This window comes from Contarinia nasturtii, unplaced genomic scaffold, assembly GCF_009176525.2.
Source record: "Contarinia nasturtii isolate CC-2019 unplaced genomic scaffold, AAFC_CNas_1.1 Cnas_scaffold_414, whole genome shotgun sequence".
NCBI classification, from domain to species: Eukaryota; Metazoa; Arthropoda; class Insecta; order Diptera; family Cecidomyiidae; genus Contarinia; species Contarinia nasturtii.
In genome coordinates this window covers 577504-603573 of record NW_022197768.1, presented here as the reverse complement: position 1 = coordinate 603573, position 26070 = coordinate 577504, and the positions used below count along the sequence as shown (strand labels likewise).

Genomic DNA, 26070 nt, shown 5'->3' with positions numbered 1-26070 from the left:
CACAATGAGTTGTTACAAATAAAAAAATAAACCAAAATTTACAGCATTTAACTATATATAACATATTTTGGTTAACTATGTCCCGTTATACTGTATTCAAAGCAAGTGTGCGACTGGACTTTTCGAAAGTTAAAAAGGATCCAGTGCTGCCCACAATACAATGTATATTCACTTTCGATGTTCAACATATCATTTCCCTTCCTGTCTGACTTTTTGTCTCAACATTTTTTTTTAAGCTCTTTTCTATTCTCTTTCGCTTTTAGTTGCAATGTACAATTTTCTTTTTCAATGTCGCCTGACCAAGACGTGTGTGGTGTCATTATTATAAATTAACATGCAAACGACTCCTCTCAGCCAGTAAATTGAATAAAAACAATATTACACCGCAAGTAATTAGCAGTGCATAGTAGACATGAAGCTTTTATCTATCTTTTTTGTTCGATTCCCTTCCATATATTTCCCCTCTCTCCAGTCTCTAGTATTTATCTAAAACCGCATGCATTTTCCGTGCACAATGGGCGTAGAACAAATTTTAAACCAAATGCTTATGGCAAAGCGGCAAATGTTTGTATATGTGTGGAGTGTGACTCTCTATCTTGCTTATTTGTACGGAAATGAACACTGAAAATGTTTGCATTTGATAGAAATAAATATGCGCCGTAGGCAGTTTTGACAAATTGCATTTTTCGCCATATAAAAATTTAAATTTCTCATTTGTTATTCTTTCGTTACATTTTTCCGCTTTGGAATTTTTGCTCGTTTGCTTTTCCGACCGCTTTTTCTTCATATCTCTTCCACTCTGTTTTTTTTTTCACTGCAAATCACAAATAAATGGCTGATGTGCAGGCGCTAAACGAACGAGATTTTAAGCATTTTATTTACTTACTTTTGCTCATGAATGTGAGATATACAACGATTATTTCTATTCGTGTGTGTGTGTGTGTGTGTGTGTCGACAATGTTTATTTCATTTGCTTGCTTGACTAGAAATGCAGACAAAACGTTATTAAACTTTTTCTCCTTCAGGTCACATCAGCATTTTTCTTGTTCATGCACCAATTTGATTTTTACTCGACAATAATGGCCATAATTTTTCCATTTTTCACTTGCATTATATAATGATACACAACGGATGCAAAACTGTATAAGATCGATAAAATTCGCGAGATATTATCGTTCGGTGCCTCTATTCACCAGTAAAGTGGATCTCTTGGTTGTTTTTGCTGCATTTATAAATCGCGAATGCTTCACAATATCCTTTGTCTCTCTCGTTTTTTTTGTTTAATGTTCAATATACACATGATGTGTATGGCGTCCAAAGAAGAAGCTTTGAATATGAGTGGAAAAAATCATATCCCTGTAACTGGATGCATCAGTTTCATTCGCATTTCATTACGTGCAATTTATTTTCTAGTTTTGAAAAATCATTTTAGATTTTTCAGGCGATCACTGGATGATGCTTGAGTGTGCATTATGCTGTTCACTCACTGATGGGCGCGCTTGGGCGCATTCAACATTTGCGTGCAAGTATGTACACATGGGATGTACACATTGATTTATGTAATAAAATGTTGAATTAATCTCCTGTCACGATTTATTTACATCAAGTGTGCATTAAGTTTTCTCTGTTCATTCTAGAGATCTTTTTTTTATTTGTGTGTGAGAGATGGATTGAGTTGAGTGGTGTGCGCATAGGACAATGAATACAGCAAACGTTGACACCAAAGAAATATGAATGAATGATTCTTTGTGTATTTACCTATCACATGTAGGGCTTTTTTACTCATAATCGTTTTTGGTCTATGCTTTCACTATACCTCATATGAAATATCAAAGTATTAGAGCATTCAGAACAAAATATGAATAATCACACCTATATCCTTTCTATATTAAATGGGAGATACATGTTTGCTTTTGTATACATTTTTCTTTCTTTCTTCCTTTCTAAATGTATGATTCACACACAAATTTACACCTAGTAGCTCAGACACAAGACTGGCAAACAAACAATTAACAATTGCTTAACCTTTTGCTGTTTCTCATCTGTAATTTCTAAATAATTAATTTAAATGCAGCATCTTTTGTAGTTCACTGTGTGATGAGGTCAAACGACCACTTCTATTAATGAATGAAATTACGGTCTGAATACGTGCATCACTTGAGCTAACAGGCAATCAACGATTTTGTCCCGAATAACTGTCCATTTGGATTAAATTTCTCGCTCATAATGATGAGCGGGAAACTGGGACGCAGGAAACGGGAGTCGGTGAAATGAGAGAATACGATGGAAAGAACGATGGGCCAAAGTGGTAGGGTGAACGTGGGCGCGTGCGCTCGACAAAATTCGATTAAAGTAAGAAAGAATGGTACGATGTCACTGGGCAAAATTGGAACGAACATCAAAACAAATTGGATTTTAAATTTTAAATAATTTCTTGAATTGTAATCCACTTGCGAAATCAAATTTTTTTAATTATCACCACGTTTATGTGTTGCATCACATTTTCGTGGAGTCGAACAATAGCTGTGTGTACAACTGTACATTGGATCCAGGCACATCACACGCCAATATCATTTATTTTTATGTGTTCAGTTATTTTTCTTAATTCGTTGCTTGTGCGGGTTGGTAGCGCGGTGACGACGGCAATAGCATAAGCATCACCGACACCATATTCAACGTTGTTCATAAACGTGTCGCTCGCGATCTGATCCATTTCGGTGGCACTTTGAACAAAGTGCACAACACTCTTTTATTATTTAACTAAACGACTTATTTGCTTTTTCATGGCCATTTCCCACATTGAATTTTAGCTTTTTTTTCTCGTTTTGTTTTCACTTTTAAAAAAGGGAAGAATCTCGTCGTTCTTCGAATTTTGAACACGCATTTTCAGATTTAATTTTACATTTTTCATTGTGAGAATCGTAGGTTTTTTTTATATAATAATAGCATTCGCATTTTATTTGGTCTGCTCAGTTTTAATTTCTCATCCATTTGAATTAAGTAATACATATATTTTTGAGTGTTGAGTGCATTTAATATTAACATTTGCACCAAGTCCGAATTCAATTATCGTGTACGAGTCAGCGATTTCAAATTACATGGAAAACATACAAATAAATGGCCAATAAATTCACAGGCGCTCGTTTCTTTTTCTTTTCTTGGTTCAATCCAACAATCGAGAGAGTAATGATTGCACTGCAAATAATTTTTACGAGCATTAACAATGCCGAACTTGAGAATGGGGCGAATAAGAAAATTGATAACGACATATCACACACACAAAAACACAATGTTGCTCACGTAACAAATTCACAAACAGAGCACATTGCACACACACTTCACATTGAATCAAATCGATATTATGTATCGAGACAGGAAAATATTGAAGAATCGTGCTGAGATCGCTTCTGGTTAATAGTGTCATCATTCACAATCATTATCAGATGCCATTTTTTTTGTTGTGACAGAATTTAAACAGCCGCATTTTTTCTCAATTTTCAAAATATTTTTTTCTCATTCAATCTTTGGGTTCTCAATCTTTGTGACGTTAAATTGACTTAATGTTCCCTTGTTTCGTGTTCTTTTGTCTCATGTCAATTGTTTTAATGTGTTTTACTGGATACCATCTATTGTTTTTGGGGCGTATGTGAATTATTTTACAGTTACGTAGTTCTATTCCTTTTCTTATATATATATTTTTTTAGAAGCTACATTGTTCGTATGTCATTGATGATGGATGTAGGGACATTTTCATGGTATTATTTTCACACAAGTCAAAAGAGTGGCTCCTGTAGAAATGTATTCACGCGACATGATGAGCATTTCTAAATTATGAATTCCTGTTTCGTATTCGCACCAAAGTATATTGTTTATGTGATTTTCGTGTACAAGATCGAGATAGAGTTAGAAGGAACGAACATGTATAGTAAATGCGCGATTCCACAATAAGCAAAGCTCAGGTATATATATAAAACGCGAATTATAGATAAATCTTATGTGGATCTTTTATATTCACTTTAGATCGTCGCAATTGAATCATACAGAATGTGAGTGGGATATTCTGCTTGCGTTTCAATCTCTTTTTTTCTCTCTCTCTCTCTCTGCTGCTCTCTTTTTACACAATTTACTTGTTCTTTTTCTACATTCTACCACACATTTTTTTGTTCATTCATATCTCCGTGTATCTGTGTGTGTTTTTTTTACTGTTCGGAAGCGACGTGCCACATTTTATTTGCACTCTTTTCTTGATTTCAAAACGCACAATGAAATGTTGAGCGCTAGATATTTTGTAAATTATTAAAAACGTGAAACATAAAAAATGAAATACTCGCTAATTTTTGTTCCGGCACACATACCATTGCTCGTCCAATTTGAACGAAAGTAGAATATTCATTGAAGCAAAGAATAACTCAACGCTTTATACCATTTCTCCACTCGTATCTAATTAACATTCAAAGCTTCAGCCCAATAAAAGCTGTTCACAAATGTAGATTAAATGCGAGTGGAGCAGGTCATATAAAAATGGTACAAAAAACTGTTATAATTTCATAGTCATTCTTTTGAAGCAGATAATGGTCCGTTCGCTTTTAATCTCAGCTTTGTATTTTACGATACATATTCATGACTTATTAACCGGAGACGTGCATTTCTTGCTCCTAACCATCGCACTTTTTTTCTCTGTGATTCTTTCATTTTCATTTCTTTTTCTATTTTTGCATGCAAAACAAAAGTCGTTTGGTTGATGTTGATTTTACAATTAAGACCAACAATGTTCAACTCGTTATTACATGTTCATCGCAACATATAAAATTGAGAAAAAAAAAATACTTTTAATTTAAATTGCGATTCGTTAAGTGTTTGTATCTGCTTCACAATGAAGAAAAAAAACGCATGTTCAAACTTTAATTTAATGCTCGACACATCAAAAACTTAATAAATTCCTCTCTGAATGTAACCACTTCGTAATGCAAAAGACGATGGTTGTTTTTGTTCGATATTTGGAGCGTATTGAATGAAATTCGTTTTTCGTTATTTACAGTGTCTATATACACTATAGTAAATAGTTTGTGTTTATTTTCGAAATCAAATCCGCGACTGGTAAACACTTTAGTGACAATGGTCGATGCCGGTGGAAATCCTCATTTTCATTTACAAAACAAACAATTTTATAAATTAAACAAACTAGAGAGAATTGATTGACATACCGAAAGTCGCTATTCCGTCATCGTACTGTATAAGCAAGTGTAAACAAATCCGTTGATTTGTATGTGTGCGTGTGCATTTATTGAAGACATTTGATTAAATTTTCAAGTGGAAACATTTTCATTCTGAATTTTGCGTTTTCAAGTGCACTTTTGATTTGTGCGGAAGAAGGCGAAAGTACAAATAATGCGCGCACATGTAAATATATACAATGTACAAATTACAAGTGTATATATAGTTCAAAAACACACTAAAATCGTCTTAAATAATTATCTATTCATGTTTGTGTGTAAACAGTTCGCCGAAAATTGCGAGTCTACTAGAATACGCATGGATATTAAACATAAAAAGAAACGTTGAAATATCACCTGAATCTTCTAACTGCAATATGAGCATGTATTAATGAAATCAAGTGTATTCGCAAATGTGATGAGTGTGGTATATTTTACGACGACGATATTTTCTCTCCCATTAGAATATGTATTATGTATACACGTTTACACATAAAGCACAATAGACGAGTTGAATATAAAATGAATGTAAAAAACCAATTAAAATAGCGGAAAATCATTAGTTTGGAGATATTTCTTTTGGTAATTTATGCCAAAATCGGTGTAATTTGTCAAAGCATGGAAATATCGTTTGCCAACCTATATCCAAATATAAACTTATAGACAGAGACAGAAATGGCCTGGATATAGATGTGTATATTATAATCCAATTATTATTGTTCTTTTACGATGTCTGAAAATGCTATTAGATACACACATATGTATACATTTGCAAGGCCAAAAGCTCGTTATATAATCGCAGACACAACCGTTTTTCATGTCTAAATGTGCAAATTTTTAGATACGATATAGAGAACGGTTTTCAAAGCATTTGCATGGATTTCGATGGCAAAGATTTGTACGTGTGTATTTGTATTGGTATAAGTACGATCCGTATCTGGAAACATGTACAGAAGAGATACCGGGTTATGCTTTTGTCAAAACGGATGTGTACCATGTGTAAAATAATAAATACCGACAATTTTTTTTTTGTTCATCATTTTCTTCGGTCTCGACATCTAAATTTGTGTATGCGTATGTGTGTGTGCGTAGACGGCAAACGGTGGTTTTTGCGTAATCTCAAAATGTTTGTGCACTATACAACGTACGTGAACAATTGCTATCTCTCACCATTTACCATGAAAACGTACCTTTACAAATTCAACGGTAAGGCGTAAATATTGCGAGAAAATAAAGACCATAACAAATTGTTTAATGGCGTAATTATTCGAAGCACGACTTACAATAATATGTATGAAGTGTACGAATTAAATGTCTTACAGAATTACCCACCATCAAAATAATGTGCGTGCGTGTGTGTGATTCGGTTAGACAATACACTTGGTATTGGTATTGGTGTAAGCATTAGATTGTTGGATGTTTGGTGTGCGATACATTCAATGCCGTTTTCCGAATCAGGTGTGCACACTAAACTTTACAGCAACTTTGGTGGTGATAGCAGCAGCAAAAGCATTGCTACAATGTAGATCAACACAAATGGCGCACACCAATGGCAGCATTGAACTAGTGTTTAATGAACATGAAATTATACATTTATATTTGTTTTTTTTTTTTACTTTATATACATATAATATGTCTATGGATAGTGTCATCCATTTGATGATTTGCTATTTTACTCAAGACATCATCGTTGTCATTTAGATATTTTCTGTACATATTTCAATGTGTATACATGTCTGCTCTACCATTGCCTATAGAGTCAATTCATATGATTCATAAATGTCAATCGTTAAAGAAATTATATCGCCTGGTGATTGTCATAGTTTCCTTCTTATATTTTTCACAATTCTTTAAAGCTTTCGAATAATTTTCACAGCAGTTACAACAATGTTACGGATACTGACTTCCACACAGTATACGTTTCAAAGCAATCTGTTTGAATTCGGTTGATAAAAATCATGGCGGAGCGTCGTCACATGTCATTTTGGAAATTTAAAGAAAAAATATTTGATATTAAGCAAATGTATACGACACAGAGAAGAAAAAAAAATATTGAACAGGAAATTAACGAAAAGCGAAATGTGCAAAATACACGATTTTGATTCAAAATTTAATGAATGATCAATATCATACATATTTATGATTTTCAGAATAAATGAAATTACATTGTGTCATTGATACTGTTAGAGACGTTTTTCGGATATGAGCGGCTTTGCGCAAGTCAATTTGAAATGTGTTATACGCGATCTTTTCCATTTTGTCATTAAATCATCATTATCGTGTACGAGCAATTAAATCTTTTAATGTTGTTGTACTTAGTTTATATCCTCATTTCATTCATTGTCATCATTCGTACGCCATTGACGACAAAACTCATAGATAGTTATTATTATCATCATCGCCTTCGTTGTCATTGTAGTCGTCAGCAAACTCAACAATGAATAACAAATGATAATCACATTATTTATTGAGTATCCACAAATATCAATACATTAGTAGGAATGTGTGCGCCAAGCTTATGTGACATACCATTATATTTATTCCTATTATCTGTTTCAGTGTATGCGTTTATCATCCAAATTTGCGATTTTAGTATGCACACACGCATAAGACACCTAAGATTGTTAATTTATCTAAATTGCGCATGTATTTGCATTTGATTTATATGCAATAATTAAGAAACACTTAAAGTAAATGTTTGGAGCACAATGACATCGATGAGCTCAGAAAGGACGTATGTTTTCTTCACTTTTCTTTCAGTCGTTGTGTTTCCTCAAAATGTAGAATAATTTTCAGTTTTCATATAAAAATAAAAATACTACATCAAAAATAGGCCTCTAGGTTAAGAGAACTATAAGAGGCGATTTCACCTCCTCTTCGACTTTCGGAAAAATATTCCGATGCGAATATTGTAAATTCCAATTTACAAGTTGAAGTCAGTTGTTTCTTTTATCAAATTGAAAAACTAAGAGAATATACATCCTTTTTGAACTCATCAATGACTGATACACCTCGTACGCACACAAGAGACATGCTCAAACCAACAATGCTGTGCGTTTCCTCACACATTCCCTGTGGGGAGAGACGTTTTTTTTTCTTAATGCGGAATATCACATTCGTTTATGTATTTTGTTTGAACCAAAAGTACGTGGTCAATAAGTGCTTTAATTTATTTATCGGTTGATCATATGAGATTTGAATTCAAAACATAGACACATTTAGATTATAAAGCGATTGTTATTGCAATCTCTCTCTTTCTCTGTGTATACGGTATTTTGAAACGAGAGCAAGTTTTATTGGAGTGCCACGTGGTATCTTTCGTATGCGTGTGTGTGTGTGTATAGAATCAAGAGCTTATTAGTTTTTTTTATCCCCATTGCAAAGCGGGGCAGGCCAGCATCAATAACCAATAATAGATCATATTTCATTACAAATATATTGTGTAACCATAATTTATTGCAACCATAACAATTTGAGCATCGAAGTAGCTTTAAGTCAATTCGTTTGATTCAATCAAACGAAAGCACCAGTGAAAACAGAACAGCGGCAACAAAACGCCCTGAATGAAGAGCGAAAAAAAACAAATTTTCAATGATTGAGGTTTTATTTTCGTAAGCTCTTTTCCTTCCTTCACTCAATTTTAATATCGAACATTTAAGCCTGACAATAATACCATCATTCCGGCTTTGCACTGAACAGAGATTGGATTGTGATTTAAATACGGAGCGGTGATGCTTTTAGCAGTAGGAAGTGTTACACACACAAACACACATAATTGTGAGTGTGATTTTATTTGTGTACGCGCACGTACATGATTCTCATAAATTGTGGTTGGTTTTGTGTGTGTGCAATTGTAAGCGTATAATGATAATTTGATTTTAAAATCCATGTACGTTGGTGTATGTGCATAAGCTGAAGCATGAACAATCGGATATTGTCACACATCGTGAAATCTACTCTCTTTCACTCTCTATCTCATCGACAATGTCTATACAAATGTTTATTTATTAACGATTCGCACACAAATAAATGTAAATAATTACATTTGATAGTTTCCATTTTGTTATTATTGATATTACTGGTTGCAAATTATAAGAGAAGTTGAAAACAATGAGCCCAAACAATTCAAACGATACACATTTAGTCCGGCCACTTTCGATGCATCATTGAATCGAATGTGTTCTCGATTATAATGATGGCACAACAATGCACAATGTCCATATTTAAGATCGAACAATAAAATGAAAATATATGGACACTCAAAACACACACACACACACACACACTGTCTTGCGTCATTTTTGATTCAATCTATGTAACAGTTTAAAGTAAATTTAAACATTTATTCGTAATTATTGGTTATTTTGTTGCGATTTAATGCGTAACAGTCGTTTCCTCGGGTCAAATCGGTCATATGTAAGCATCGTGTTGAATTTGCAAATAGAAAGAGAGCGATAGAGAGAGGGATTGAGTGAGAGATTTAAAATAGAGATTTTGCAATTATTTATTATAACAGAGATTAAAATATTTTCATTTGTAGTATCAGAATTAATATACGTTCACTTACACATAGCAACATCGAATATACTACGCGAATTTATGCGGCTTACTAGGCCGCTATTCGATACAACCAATCGTAATGTGCGTTTTATAAACGGTAAAAACTTTAACAACATAATCTTTTGTGTGAGTAAATGTGTATACTTGCATCATCATTATTCCAGTTTCTCCATGTGTGTCCCGTGAGTTTTACGAGATCGATATGCACAACAATACACAATTTATACAATGGCAGTATCATGATATTATTGTTGTCTAGTCAGCGTTTTATTCAAATGAAAACATACGATGTGCAATGTGCATTAAACGGCCGCTTTTGAATTGCACAAAAAAGACGAATTATATGGTGTATATGTGTAGTACTAAAAGAGCTAAACGAAATGACAACGGAAATAAAACGTTTGACCATATAAAATGAGTGATTTAATAGAAATTACCCATTTCGGTCCAAATATTGCTGTCGCCTTCTGTCTCGATACATTTAAAATCCAGTATTCATAATGCAGCACAAAGTCGAATAATTTTATATCTGCCATTTTGTGTGGATCGTGAACACTTAACCAACATTCGTCGTCGATTGCTTGTTTTATCTTTTTCACTCACTGTTGCACTATCAGTTCTACACTCATGGCAGTGGTCGTATTACCACTACCAGCACCAAATATCGCCTAAATCGAAACAATTTCTACCGACGCTCCGATGTGTACACACACATTGTAGATTTTATGCACGATAAAACCATCAATTAATTTATTATTATTATATTTGTAGTTTGATCTCTCAATTTATAAAATTTACTACATGAACATAATTTCTCGCTATAGACTCACCAATTCAGCAAATCTCAGCCAATATCAAATGTCGACATTTTTGATCGCAACAACATCAAAATGAGCTTTTGTGCGTAAACGATAGATTTATCTACGACTAGGGTGTATCTAAAATATGAAAATGAGAACGTTTTTTATTGATTCGCGGTCATTCGTATTGCAAATTAATATTTGGCCATTGTGCCTTGTCGATGGCTTTTTTAATGAAAAAAAATTATACACTCTAATACACGTCCATCTATTAAACATGAACATAGGCATGCAAGTACACTCAAATATTGGCGCAACTTTACACACAATTATAAATTATGCAACCATTCCATTCCATTCCATTCCGCATGGTAGTTTGGAATTAAATTTCATCACAACCAAACAAAGTATATATAAATGAGGGCACGAGCTGTGTATGTGCATGTATATGCGTACAAAGTACAATCAAAATAACAATCAAATTCTATGTTCAGGATGCTTTTATTTGTTGAACATATTTTCAATGATTATTATAGCCCAAATATATGAGAAAATAAAATATTTGCATATGCACGCAAATTACGATTTGTGTTTGGCGTATCTCATATTAAATTTTAATATATCGAAACAATTCAATTTTGATTTTGAAGTACCTTACGTTCACATTCCATGGGCCATAATAAAAATTAAAATAATATTTATAGTTCATTAGCAATGTAAATACATTGGATATAAATTAATTATAATTCACTTGAATACAAATTACATTTCGAATAACACAAAAATGGAAATTATTTTACCCCGACATTCTTTTTTTCAGTTGCCTTACTCTTTCTCTTCATTCTATCCCTGTCTCGCTCTCTTTCTCTTTTTTTTTCAAAAACACACATAGATAGAACACATTCTATTACTCGACGCATCCATCGGTTTTCCTCTATCTCTCATTTGCAATGTTGTTTTTATTCCATCCTTAATATGGTTCAATTTAAAAACATAGGGCGCATAAACTGATCAGGAACATTTAAATTCACGCTTGAAATGCGTAGATATTGAATGTTTACTCTTTTTGTTGGTGTGCTTCAGGTGAAATACGCAAAACTTTGTTGTCGTCGATATGCGTGCAAACTGTATACACGGTGTACACTGTACACGACATTTAACTTTTCCATCGAATATATAACAGAAACTTGATTATTTACGAAAATAATGAAATGTGTTGGATGCATTTGTTTTCGTCCACATTTTCAATGTATGAATTTCATCGTGAAAATTTAATCGGTTAGCAGCACAATATCAAATATTGTAGTAAATATTAATTAATTCAAGTGGTTTCATCGGGTAATTACATCATCTCATATTCAAATACATTAAGAGCTAATTAAACGTGTTTAATACAATTTATTCAAAATTTGGATAGGGTTACCAAATAAGTAACCACAATATGATCAGAAACACATTTGAGGAAAAGCTCACCGGAAATAAAATTCAAATAATTATCACAAATGTTACGTTCAAATTACATGCAATGTAATGGTAAAAGACAGAAATTTGTACATTTCGAAAGTGTCGAATCCAAATAAAGTGAAATGGCTGCAAAAAGATTGACCTATTTGTATGCAATTTGAATCAAATACGAAAGCAAAATATCTTTGCGTTGCCGAGAAAAAGCTTTTGAACAAATATTGATATAAGTGCTTAAACTGATTACATCGTGCTATACTCGTTCTTTTTTTTAATTTTACATTGACGTGGTGACATTTTTTCTGCTTGTGAATACGAAGTAATGCTTTTTTTCCGACTTTGCAATTTCACTATATTCGTTGCGCTCTTTGAAGTTACCGCAAATGAAAAAAAAAAAAACGACCAAGCATAAGGGAATTGAAGAAGGTTTCCAAGTCAATGGGAAACAAAAACGGAAAAAACGTTTCCGTTTATTTCGCTGCTTGTGTGCATTAAACACTCTCATTATAGGAAAATCAAAGGAGAAACGATTAAAGCACAACATTATTATGTGTGACAAAGTTTTTATGTGTTGCCACCTATGGTGCACGAGTTTTTCTACATTGTATTTAGTCGAACCATGCACATTTGTATAATCAAATAATAAATTAATGCACAAAATACCGTCATCCATTTTCATGTGACGCTCTGCATTCAATTCATTCTCTCCGTTTTTTGCATTTTCTTTTCTCGTTTTTTCTTCTTGCTTCTGGCATGTTTTATACTTCGGTTGGTATTTTCGTCAAATAAAACATATTTGCAACATTTAGTTCTATTGGTTAACGGTATTCGCATATGCAGAAAAATGATTATATGTTGCTCAAGAAATATTATACAACATCAGTAACGCAACCGGTAAATAGTCTGCAGTCACATCAAATTCTCAACGGAAAGAAAATGTTAAACAAAGACATTGAGAGAAAAATCGAGTAAAAAAAAGAGAGATAGACTGCAAGTCTCCAAGCCCGAATTGTGCATAATTTTTATTCCAGAGAAAATATTCGACCGACTTTGAGATGCAAAACGATACGAAAACTGTCTGAAATCCCATTGAGAAAAGCGAATTCCGCTTGAAAAAAAAAATTCTTCATTTTTTTATCCATTGCTATTTATTATTCATTCCGTTAATGTTCTGCTGGGAAAACGATTGTAAAATACACAATATTGAATAAACGAAACCGCAGGCATACAACACGAGCAAAAACAATTTAAATCGCTCTTTATTATAACTTCACTTACATATAATAATCAGTCTGATTTATTCCTTAATTGTTACGCGAAAGTTCGACAAGCGCCCTATTCAAAATTTGCATTCATTTCCTGGAAAACTTCTTTTATTGTATATTTTATTTCTTTTTTCAAGTTCACGCCTGATTTGGCTTCAACTAACTTAAGAGAAGGTGGGAAACAGTGAATCTTCTCGGTAAACTTGGTTGAATTATTTTGCTTTTTTTTTAAAAAAAAAAAAAAAGAAAAGAAAAGAAAAAAGGTTAACACAATTAGCAAAAAGTATAAAGTTAAATTTATTCATTTGCCGTAGTAAATAATGATGATTGCGGAACGCAAAAACAATTTTCGCTAAAAGAGTCCATTTTCTGTCGTCTTTTTCTCTCTCCCTCTCTATGCATGAATCTATTTAGAGAACGGATGAATAAAATGTTTTAATTGCTGTAAAAATATTCAAATGATTTCTTTTTGGAAAAGTAGCGCGGTGTATACACTTGAATTCTCGGTCTCTACGCAATTGACACACAAGATTAAATTGAAATGCCGAACATTTGATTCTCAAATCATTTTATTCGTCTTTAAATAGAAAATGAAATGGTATGACTGCTGGGAATTCTGATATAAATGAAATTCTTTCTTTTTTTATGTATGTTTTAAATCATTCCAAGGTATTTACATAATTAAAATTAACAATCGACGAACATTTTGTGGCCGCACACAATTCAATGCATTCAATATTACATGTGTATTGTACGTCGTACGGATTAACAAACTGAAAGCTGAAATGCAGTATACAAATTAAAATTTTACCTTTACTATGGAAAATCCATTCGCTTTCGCTTTCTCTGTCTATCTATCTATCAATAGTGTCTATTGGCGTTATATCTAAAATCAACGAAAACCTATTGGCAACAAATATTTCATCAATGTTTCAAAATCGCAAGCATTCACCATAAACAATCCCAATATTTTATTCATTTCGTTTACTTCATGTAAACGAAAGACCAAAAATAAATTTCCATCGTTTACGTAAATATTCGTTAGTCTGATTTTACCGCATACCTTGCGGAAAGGACTACAAGCATAGATCCACAGTACATATATGTAGTTGTTGTCATTGCGGAGTGTGCAGAAAAGTATGTGCGAGAGAGAAAGAGAGAGAGAGAGTTGTCTGAGTATTGCGCGGTTGCTAACAAATGTTCGAGACCAAAATGCATTAAATTCAATTGGCAAGAGAAACGAAATGTGAAATTCAGCTACTATAAATTTCCAAATGAAACACCACCACACAAAAATGATTCGATGTGGCCGAAACTGTTCGACTTTTGTTCATGTTCAATTTCGGTACTGTGCTATAACTATGTTATGAACACGTTTATATCTCTTATAAATCGTGTATTGTATAATTATGGTTGAAATTCTGTCGCTTTCGTTAGCATTTTCCAGCAAATTTAAGGGGAGAGACACTAGAAATCATCGACAAGAGGTGCTGAGCAATGGTATCCCTTTTGCACTTCACATGCCAATAATCGTGCATTTGACTTATATTAAATGATGCAGACATTTGTCATTTGTCTTGTACAATATACGTGCATACGGTATGCCTGTATGTACAGGTTATGTATGTAGATGTCGATAGCATATAGAATAGCATTTAAACTGGCACCACATCGTTATGTACTTACGTTTAAACTAATTCATAAGACACAACCACTTAAAATTGGAGTATGTTTTCAAAACTCTAGATTACCAGCCATTTGCAGTGTTCTATTTACGTATGAGATGAGATATTTCTTTAACATGGTCGTCCCAGAATATGTTCGTTCATTCTTTCTTGTTTAGGTCGAATTTCTTTAGGGTCTTATACACAACATTGATCTAAAATTCAAATTTTTAAACTATTTTCAAATTCAAATTCTATTTGTTACACATTCCCGAGAGTTATGTCAGTTTTGAATGGTTGTGTACATTATTTTGTTGGAAAATATCAAAAGATAGGTATTTGGAACATGCCATTTATTTGATATTTTCCAAAAAATAAATGTCTGATGTTACGATTTCCCTTTTGTTTATATTAATCAAGTGAAATTCACTTTCTGTATCATTCTTTACTTTGATAAATGTCGACCAACCGAACTGATCAATGCAATCGATGAATAAACCAGCAAACCGTTCGGTTATACTAAGTTCTCTCATAGAGGAACCAATTCAAATGTTGTGGTTCGACCGCATTTTCCAAAACAAAACTAATCTTTTTCAATTTGAATTTCCTTTGCCATTTTCAAAGTAAACACGCACTTAATATAGCAACAATTCTTTAGAACAAATTCCATTGGCTGTATGTGTAAAAGAGAAGACGAAGATAGAAAATGAAAAGCCGGCTTGCAAGCTGTTTGATTAATTTATTTTCACTTTAAAACCTAAAGCCATCATTAAATATTTTTGTTCAATTTGAATATTCATAATGTTCGCAAAGGCCACAAACTCCACATTCAAAACCATGCACGGTCGATGAACGTTATTCTTTTAGATGCTTTGTGTACAGCTAGTCGTCAACATGGTAAATACCTAAACAAAATTGAACATCGGGGGAGATACAGAGAGAGAACAAAAAAACTGCCGCGTAAGGGCACGCATTTTTGAAAAGACGTTTTTCATTTAACAAGCACTGAATAGATACATTCATTTAATGTTTTGGTTGTTGGTGAATTGCAGGTCACCGTTACGTGTGGGCCAACAAAAGAACGTTGTCGTTGTCATGTTGTTGATGTTGTAGCAACCGATCTTTATTGTACTTCAACGTATTATCAATTTTATGACTATTATTACAGTTGGAATACGACACCTCAATGTTTCTCTTTATAAGGTGCACATTTGTTACTTCAACTCAAAGCTTTGCTTACTTTTGTTGTTTATACTATATTTGCTCCCCTGTTTTGTTTCATTTTTCGACATGGTACCAATTTTTTTCAGACGAACTCTGTTCGGGTCTGAAAAAGAAATGGTCTGTACCATACCACAGTTAACATCAATTCATGACTAAACGAGAGTGATGGCAAAAATAGCTAATTCAAATGAATAGATCCATAGATTATGCAGGAATTGAGAGGGAAAAAATGCGATATATTCTATTCAAAATACACAAAATACACCGACCACCGTTGTGAATGTGCAATCTGATTGTGAGGATCCAAAGAAAAAGTCAAGTTGTTTCAAAAACATTCATATATACACACAATATTCTCCTCTCTCTCTCCCTCATTTTCGTGCTATCGGTTAGCCGATTTTCATTTCTTCATTTCATCTTGTTGCCATAAACAATGCAAATATTTAACGCGCCCGCCAGTGGAACGAGACGAAAAGCCGATGTCATGGTAAACATTGTATCCAATATAGACGACACAAAGTATTTACTGCACAATTCAGCTACGTTTCTTTCTTCTCTCATATAATTTTCCGCTTTCACCCGGTCTCTAGATTTTTTTGTGCTCTCTGTCGACTGTATGTTATAAACATACCGCCACGTCAAAGAATATAAAATCTAAGAAGCGGTTTCGTTAATGAACACTGAAAGAGATTAAGATTAGTCGTTTGTGTAAAGCCAAATTTTGTGGATCATTAATATTTTCCCATTTTGCGAAGTTTGTGCGTGTGCGTGCCAGAGAGAGAGAGAGAGAGTTTGTGTTCTCTTTTTCGATTCCTTTATTTCCACTTTGTTTCCTTTCGTTACAGAGTTTTGCATCGCTATTTTTTAAATGAATTCATCTTCTTCTTTTGCTGTATCGTTCACACACTTTGTGTGCTTAATTCAAGCTCACAATAGCTTTGTGACTCAAACTCAATGCCGTGGTTGTATCAACGTTGAATGAAATGAAACTGTCATAAGATGCGCTCTCAACAAGATGTTACGATGATTCTTTCAATTTCATAGCTTTTGTTTTTGTCTTTCAACTTGCCTTTCTTTCGCCTCCTCCCCCACTCTCTCTCTCTCTTTCACATTTACTTTCTCATAACCATTTCGTTTACCCCGTACTTTCCTTACGCACGTAAGGCGATTAAAATGTCCTCTACAGACTGTTCATGATGTGTACAAATCAAGATCTTCTTCTATCCTTCTATCGTCTTTTGGTTTTTTTGTGTGTGTATTGAGCGCACAAAAACCGTTTTTCTACATTACGTGTTAACGAACCAACGAAGACAATAGTCTCGTTATTGCGTCAATAACGTGAACTTACAAATACAAACAGAAAAAAATAGACACCGTGTCGCATTGTGATCAAATGAAATACACACTTAATTTAAATAAATTAATTTGTTTTTCTTCAATTTTCAGTGTGCTTGTGCATGCATTTGGCGAGTCATTTTGCTGAGGAAAAATTGAGATACAGATAAAAATGTGTCTGGCTTAATTTTGTTGTGCGGACGCGATGAGCTGAAATGGCTAAATTATCGCGTGCGCTTGGTATCTTTTTTTGTTCGTTTTCAAAGAAAAATAACTATGGAAATGTAATTGAAATCGGTAGCAGCCGTAGAGACTCGCTGCCAAAGTGAGATAGAAATTTAAAAAAAACGGTAGAAAGAGTATCTTATAATCTAGCGACGTTCATTAAACTATACGTACAATTCAGTTGACACCAACACTGCAATGAGATTATGTGCCAGTGCCGTGTTTTTGTTCAAATTGTCGTTGCTCGCAAGAATATCATCGATCTACTTATGTATATAAATAGCGTAATATTCGCATTTATTGAATGTACGAGGAAAAAAAATACATACATAACGGATTTTATAGGTTTTATCCATTTCAATGATGGTCTATGAGTGTTGATACATGGCAATGTCAGATATGCACATTCGAAAAATGTCGTTTAAACCATAACTACCCACAATATTGGTGGAGATTAGCGTAAAGTTTTTAATTTTAAATTTTCTCGTTCTCACACACAAATCCGCAATATTGGAAATCGACGCCCAAAGTGTGTCATCTAAGACATAAAACCAAACGATTTTCTATCGAATTGTATTCGATCATTCCATCATCTTGTGCAAATTTCTACCAGCTCATCAGAGCAAAAATATTGAATAAGAAGCGCTAATCTGTGGCGTGAGCCCTTGAGATGATGTTACCGATTAAATCGATTTTTACAATTTTTCTTTCGCCAACCGTTTTTTTTCTCTTCTTTCACACATAGAAACTCTCTCACTCTTCTGATTGACGTTCGCGCCATGCTCACTTTTTCTCCTTTTCGCGTCGTTTTTATTCGCATTATCATAATTTTCCAATAAATATCGAAAATCTTAATGGCTTATCGAACAACAATGATTTAGATGTTTGAAATGAAAACGAGAAGAACGAACGGATGAACGAGGCAAAAGCGAGTCAAGCCAAACAAAGATATAGGCTGTATATTTTCTCGTTTCTCATGCTCAGTTTTTTTTTTGTTTTTTCCTTTCAAGATTAGAAACATTTAGTCAAGTTGTTGATTGCCGTCGTTTTGTACATACTTTCGATGCTTTTTTTTCATTTAAATATCCAAAGGAATTGGCGAAAATGGGGAAATAAACGAGTAAACGAATATATGAATGAAAAAAAAAAACGCAAATAGCGAAGTGAATGTGTAAACCCTTCCATCATTGCTTTTAAATGAATCATTTGCATAATTTACTAATCAATTTTCATTTTAATTTATCTTCTCTATTTCTTGCAGTGAATCTTAAATGCGACAAAACTTGATGATGCTAATATAGTTGGCTTTAAACGGAACACTTTTAAGACTTGCCAAACGGTTAGGGTGAGGCCAACGAAATGTGTACGCGTTATAAAAGAAATTACGATTAAAAATAGCATTGAATAAGACGTATAAAAAACAGCGACCGAAAGAAAAACTCAAATAAAACAAAATACATTGCGATATAATTCAACTGAAAAGAAGCGAGACGCTAAAAAAATATATATACACAAAAAACTGATACGAACCTTTTTGGTCGAAAATAACGAAACAAAAAGAACAGCAAAGAGAGAAGCAAAAGCATACGGATCAAAAATACGAGCGTTCGCCGTCACATTGTCTAGCAAATCATTTTAAAACGCACAAAAGATTAGTTCGCCAAAAGATTAGAGCCGTGTACAGCTGCTTAAACATGACGAGAAAAAAGCGAGGATTCTGCAACTGGTTTAATTTGGTAGCTGCAATATGGATAATCATCTCTGAAATATTCCTACACGGTAAGTTGTTGAGATTTAAACAAAAAATTTGAACTTGACTTTCATTTAATTTTCGATACAACACCAAATTTACAATTGTTAACATTTGTGTCTAAATTTAATACGGTAATTTTGCTCTTGCCAAACTGAGGATACGACACCAAAGCAGGGATTGTTCCTCTAACGAGAAGAAATGGTGAGAAGGAGAACGCTGAGAAGGATCCTTCTCATCAAGAGGATCTTCTCCAGCGGAACAATCCCTGAATTGCCGTTAACCGTTTTCAACTCATTACAATTTGGAAGTGAAATGGTTTGCTATGAAAGCATATGCTTTTATAATGTCCAACCAATTGAAATATATATTTAAAAAAACTGTTATCAACATTCTAAAATAGCTGCGTGACAAAAAAAGACAGCAATAACATCCAATAAAGAACAAACCAATCGTTTTATTATCATGTTGCTTTCGATGACTTGCGCATTCGGTAATTTTTTTTTTTTTTTTAATTTTTTTAATTGAACATAAACATTTTATGTATGCACAATGCTTAGGTTTTTTATTGAAGATTTTGCTATCGCATCAGCGTTTAATCTAAATATAAACATGTTTTTTAGCATTTTCATGGGCGAGTAGAGTTCAGAGTTGATCAATATGTTATATAATAAATTGAATGATGTGATTCGTTTTATTTGAAACATCTGGCCATTATTTTTCACTGTTTTTATATCTCGTTATTTCTACTCAAATAAAATTGTAATTAATTTTTCAACTTAATTAAAAAACAAACGATAATGAGTTCTCACCGCAAAGAAAACAACATCAAATTTTCGATGACAGTGACTGTCGTCAAGCTATTCATTTTGGCTTGTTCCAGTAATAAGTGGCTTAAAATTTAACTCTTATCAAGGTCATTAAAAATGATCCTGAATATTAAACTCGAAGTCGTTTTTTTTCTTCTATCTCAATTGAGCTTATATCAGTTTTGTGTTTTTTTTAATGGATTTTAACCATATTTGCGGATTACATTTCAACCAAAATTATATGGTGCTAAATGCTAATTCATTTTATTTATGCAATACCAGAACAGGTTGATTGAACAAAACAAATTCAATGTGTAAATATTCAATGAAAACCAAACCGCAACAATTGGCATGGAAAATTTAAATTATTTGAACCTAATTAAATCACTCTGTGCGATTTTCGTTTATCGCACTTTTTTTCTGTTTTGTCATTTTTTTTCGTCTACAATTCACACTTCTCATTGATGAGCACCAATATTTCAATTAAATAAATTATGTTAAACAAAATTTCAATTATTTTTATAGAATTGAACATATGATATCCTCACCGTTCGGTACAATTTTTATGTAGAACAATTCATTTCACATTGTGCAATTGTGTTTATTATTGTTTTTGTTATTGTTTATTATAAATGGATATATCATACAGGCGGGTTAAATCAAAATTTACGTTTGCCGCTCCACCTCCACACAGTCCACAGAACCAAAACGAAATTGAAGATGTTTTTTGCTATTCACTTTTCGAACGGATAAACAACCCCTTAACTTCTCTATTGTGCCCAAATCGGTATTGTATTCAAACAAATCACATTTTATATACAAGACATTGAAGATTTGCAGCTTCAGTTCGATATGTTATGCTCTAATGGTGAAAAAAAAAATAGTCGCCTAGCACTTTGGCTTCAAAAAGACATCATATTCAAACAATTATCACGTAACATGCCAATTTATCTTTCTGTCTCCATCTCTTTCTCAAAATTCAATACAATAGACTTTTGGCAATGATTTAGTATGATCTGCAATAAAAAAAATAGTTGCAAATCTCGATTTATTTGCTTTCATTTGTCGTCTGATGATTATACCATGAAAAAGCGTACGACAACAGCAATAAAAAATACCAATCATATTTATCAGGACCGCTGTATAAATCATGGAATAATTTCGTCGATTATGTCAATATGCGCGCGTGCGAGGCCAAACCATTCAAGGTATCTCAAGAAAATGATCATTGATAAGAAATGAAATCGATGTGGCAAAAAATATATAGATGGACTGACATTGTGACTATTAAAATTCTAGAAAAAAAAAAACATAATTTGATAAATTAAGCACGTAACAATTTTGTTTTCATTTTAATTTGTGGAATTGATTTTTGAATTATGAATATTCAATAAACGGTATTTATTTCATTATTTCGAATAAATATTGGTTTTTTTTTATGAAAAAAAATTGATCTGAAAACCAATCCGATAATCTCTAAAACTATGTTAATCATTTTTGTTTCATTTTTTTATATGATAAACTTCACTATCGACATTTGCATTGAAAAGCTGCTTGTGAAATAATCCTTTCGAAATGCAATATTATCGGTCTAATAATTGCTTTATTGCTCTATCGTGTTGCATGCCTATTCAATGTTGTATTGGTATCTGCTTTAAAGGAGTGATACAATTTTGAATGACGATGACGCTAATTATATAAAATCATTAGCTATGACACAGCAAACTCGATGATTTTTGTATATAAATTTCATAATGGTGTTTGATTCAAAATTTTAAATTCAATACAAAAAGTGTACGAAGCGGAAAAAATCTGGTTGAAATTCTGTGGCATAATGGGCATGTACCATGGATAAGAAAGACAAATGGATGTTGTTGGTGTTGATGATGGATTTTGAGCAGAAATTTATGGCGCGATAATAAAGTGAATAGCTGATGCGATGAACAAATAAGCTTATCAAATCAATTACACGGCAAATTGAAGTATTTAGCTAAAATTATGATTGGTATTTTATTGAAATTTGTCTCTTATGTGCATGGCATACAGACCGGAATGCGTATACATATCCGTTTTTACATTGACGTAAAATCCGATTGTAAAAAGTGTCAACTGTTGTGTCGACTACAGAGTTATTTAGAATGACAGAGGAAAAATGATGTTGACTATAAATTATATGAAATAAAATATGAATGTTGGACATTGTCGCAAATTCCAACATTTCATTTATAAATTATGATGAGCAATTACAACGATTGAATTGGTGGTTGAAGGCATTCAATATGAATGCCATTGGCATTCATATGTTGCATATATTGTAGAGTTTGTGCATGTTACATCAAAAATATCTCTCAACGCAAAAACAATCGTTATCTAACAATCCTTTTCGTTCTTTCGTTCGTTCGTTCGCTTACGCACACAATTTGCAATGTGAAATATGCTCATTTTGACTGGGATTCGGATATAATTTATGCGATGAAATATAAACTATATAGCCTTTTATCTGTGCACCAATTACGGGCATATTTCCATGAAAATCTTTGCATTATCTTACAAATCTTACATAAGCTTTAAATAATGCGCATTCAAAGTTAAATTAGCAGCAATGAAATGAATGAAGTAAATACAAACGACAATCAAAATCACTGAGACTAACAAAAAAAAGATTGTGGACGAAGAGATTGGGCTCGCGAACAGAATGACAACACCATTACTCAACAAAAATAAATGGAAAAAATAAACAAGACGAACAGGTCGTTCATCAAGCATCAATATAAGCGATATGGCAACAGCAATTGTTCAACAAAGAAAATTAAAGTAATTTATCGGTAACGGTTACGCGTCCAATTAAAAATGCAAAAATATAAATAATCAACATATTATATTGGCATATCAATTGAAACAGCACAAATATCTCATAATCTTATTGGCACACAAACAAAAACGGTTCATCTTCTTTAGCGATAATTATGTGAATTTAATAACAAATTATAAACATATGCCAAAAGGGAGATAACGAGAGAAAAAAAGTAAGATTCGAATATGCATTGCGATAATTGTAATTTGGACACTATAAATACCGTCAGGTTTGCGGAGTAAATTCAGTCAACAAGATGAAGACGATCTTAAGTGTTCTATTTGTTAGCATTGTTGCGGGATCGTACGCCTTCAGTGGCGGTCGAACCGACTTCAAAACATTTGATGCCGCAACCGTTCAAAAGCAAAAGGCAATCTTTGAATTGCTTCAACATCCATACCAACCAGGCGTCTCGGTCTACAAACAAGAATTTTACGACATCGTACAAGCATTCGACTTCGAAAAAAGCTACAATCTCTTTAGCAATGTTGATGCCGTAAAGGAATTTTACTATCTCTACAAAAAAGGTTTGATGCCGTTCAATGAATTGTTCTCAATTTACAATGAGCAACATCGTCGCCAAGCCATCGCTTTGTTCCATGTATTCTACTACGCCAAAGGTATGTATTTATTTGATTTACATTTTTTTTTGAATCGAATACAAATCAAAGCTCAAAATGAATTAAACTAATAATGGCCGTTTGGTTCATCTTCATTTGAATATCTTATCTAGATTGGGATACATTCTACAAGACTCTTCTCTGGGCAAGATACAATGTTAATCCCGGACTCTTTGTCTACTCATTGCACGTTGCCATTGTTCACCGTACCGACTTTGCCAAATTGCAACTTCCTGCCATTTACGAAATCTTCCCACACTATTTCTTCAGCTTTGATGTCATTCAACGTGCTCAATTGATGAAACAACAAGGATTCGCTGGCGTTAACAAAATCGATAACAATGTTTATAACTATGTTATTGCAGCCAATTACAGCAACAGCTATGTTCACTCATACGATAGTCAAGAAGTTTCATACTTTACCGAAGATATCGGTTTGAATGCCTACTACTACTATTTCAACATTGATTTTCCATTTTGGATGGGTAGCTCCGAATACAATTTATACAAAGAACGTCGTGGTGAATATATAATCTTCTTCTACCAACAATTATTGGCCCGTTACTACTTGGAACGTTTATCCAACGATTTGGGAACGATTAACGAATTTTCATTTTACGACGAAGTCACCGGCTATTATCCAAATCTTCGAACCTACTATGGATATCCATTCAAATCACGTGAAGATGGCTATGTCGGTTACCGACAAGGAAACTTCTTCAATATCGATTTCATCAATGCGTATGAACAACATTTGCTTGAAGCCATCGATTCGGGACGCTTCTTACTCAGCAATGGTACATACTACGATTTCACTTATCCAGGTGGTATTGAGCATTTGGGCAATGCACTTCAAGGAAATCCAGACAGTTTGAATTACAAATACTATGGCTATATGTGCATGGCATACAAAACATTCGGCAATTACTTAGGTATTGGACAGTACTTCCAAGGAACCGTTTATCCAAGCGTTTTGGCACAACCAGAAACCACACTGCGCGATCCAGCTTACTGGATGTTTATGAAGAAGGTCTTTAGCTTTTACGACAAATACGTAACAAACGCTGGTCCATATGCTGTTAAAGAGATCGCTTACGATGGTGTTAAGATTGAATCGGTTAATGTTGATAAACTGACCACATACTTCGATAAATTTGATGCCGATATCTCAAATGCTGTTGACGTTCAACCATTAACTGAAGACATTAAGTCAGAACTTATAACCTTTGGTCGTGTTCACCATTATAACGGTGTAGATTATGTTATCAAAGCTCGCCAATCACGTTTGAATCATCTTCCATTCCAAGTTAAGATAAATGTTGTTTCAACCGTTGCTACTCCATCGGTTGTTCGCATCTATTTGGGACCAAAATACGATGAATATGGTCACATGATCAATGTAAATGAGAATAGATACAACTACTTCCTTTTGGATATGTTCAAATATGATATGACCACTGGTAATAATGTTATCACACGCGAATCTGTCAATTTCTTCCATCAAGTTAAAGATCGTACCACATACTATGAACTTTACCAATCATTGATGACCACTGTTGTTGGCCAAACTCAATCGGAGAATGTTGAAGCTCACAATGGATTCCCAAGTCGTTTGCTCTTACCAAAGGGAAAGAAGGGCGGCCAAGTCTATCAATTATTCGTACACATTTCACCATACCATGCACCACAAACTCCACCAACTAACGATTATGGAACATTCGCATATGGATTTAATTATGTTGACAATTTACCGTTGTATTACCCATTGGACCGTCCCATCGATGAATACTACTGGTACACACCAAATATGTATTATCAAGATGTAACCATCTACCATAAGACCGAAAGTGAAGCCAACAGTCCATAAACGTGGTGGATTCCATTTTATCGAAACAAAACTCAACACTATGACTTATCCGGACTTGATTCTTGATTTTTGAAAAACTCCTTTCTTTATTATAAATTATTTTGTTAGAATTGTTATTTAGTTTTCATTGAATAAATGGAAAAAAGCAAAATGTTCGTTTTCTTTAACAACAAATTATCAATTGTTTTTTTTTTAATACAGAAAATGAGCTCATTTTTGTTGCGGCACTTGTCTGTGCGATCTTTTTATCTACTTAACAATGCACTTGCTTTTGAATTCAAATAAAATAAAATTTGAATAGGAAACCTCAGTGGCAGAGAGCAAAATATCAATACATTCATATATGCATATTTGTTTCCTTTCAAATTGAGTCCCTCTCTCTCTCTTTGTGTATGTTGGCGACAATATATTTGCAGTAAATTC

The 26070-nt window shown here is 33.3% G+C and overlaps 2 protein-coding genes across 3 annotated transcripts in view; both read left to right on the top strand.

Annotated features, from left to right (window-relative positions):
- LOC116338898 overlaps positions 1-26070 on the top strand; it is a 122642-nt gene that overhangs the window by 84775 nt on the left and 11797 nt on the right. For both annotated transcript variants that reach the window (XM_031764443.1, XM_031764442.1), the window contains exon 3: positions 19009-19526. In XM_031764443.1, coding sequence (XP_031620303.1) covers positions 19442-19526 — 85 coding nt within the window. In that variant the 5' untranslated portion in view covers positions 19009-19441. The remainder of the gene's footprint in view (positions 1-19008; positions 19527-26070) is intronic.
- LOC116338896 (larval serum protein 2-like) lies at positions 23393-25784 on the top strand. The gene is made up of 2 exons (XM_031764441.1): positions 23393-23780; positions 23894-25784. The coding sequence occupies exons 1-2, from the start codon at positions 23417-23419 to the stop codon at positions 25645-25647; spliced, it is 2118 nt and encodes a 705-aa protein (XP_031620301.1). The 5' UTR covers positions 23393-23416; the 3' UTR covers positions 25648-25784.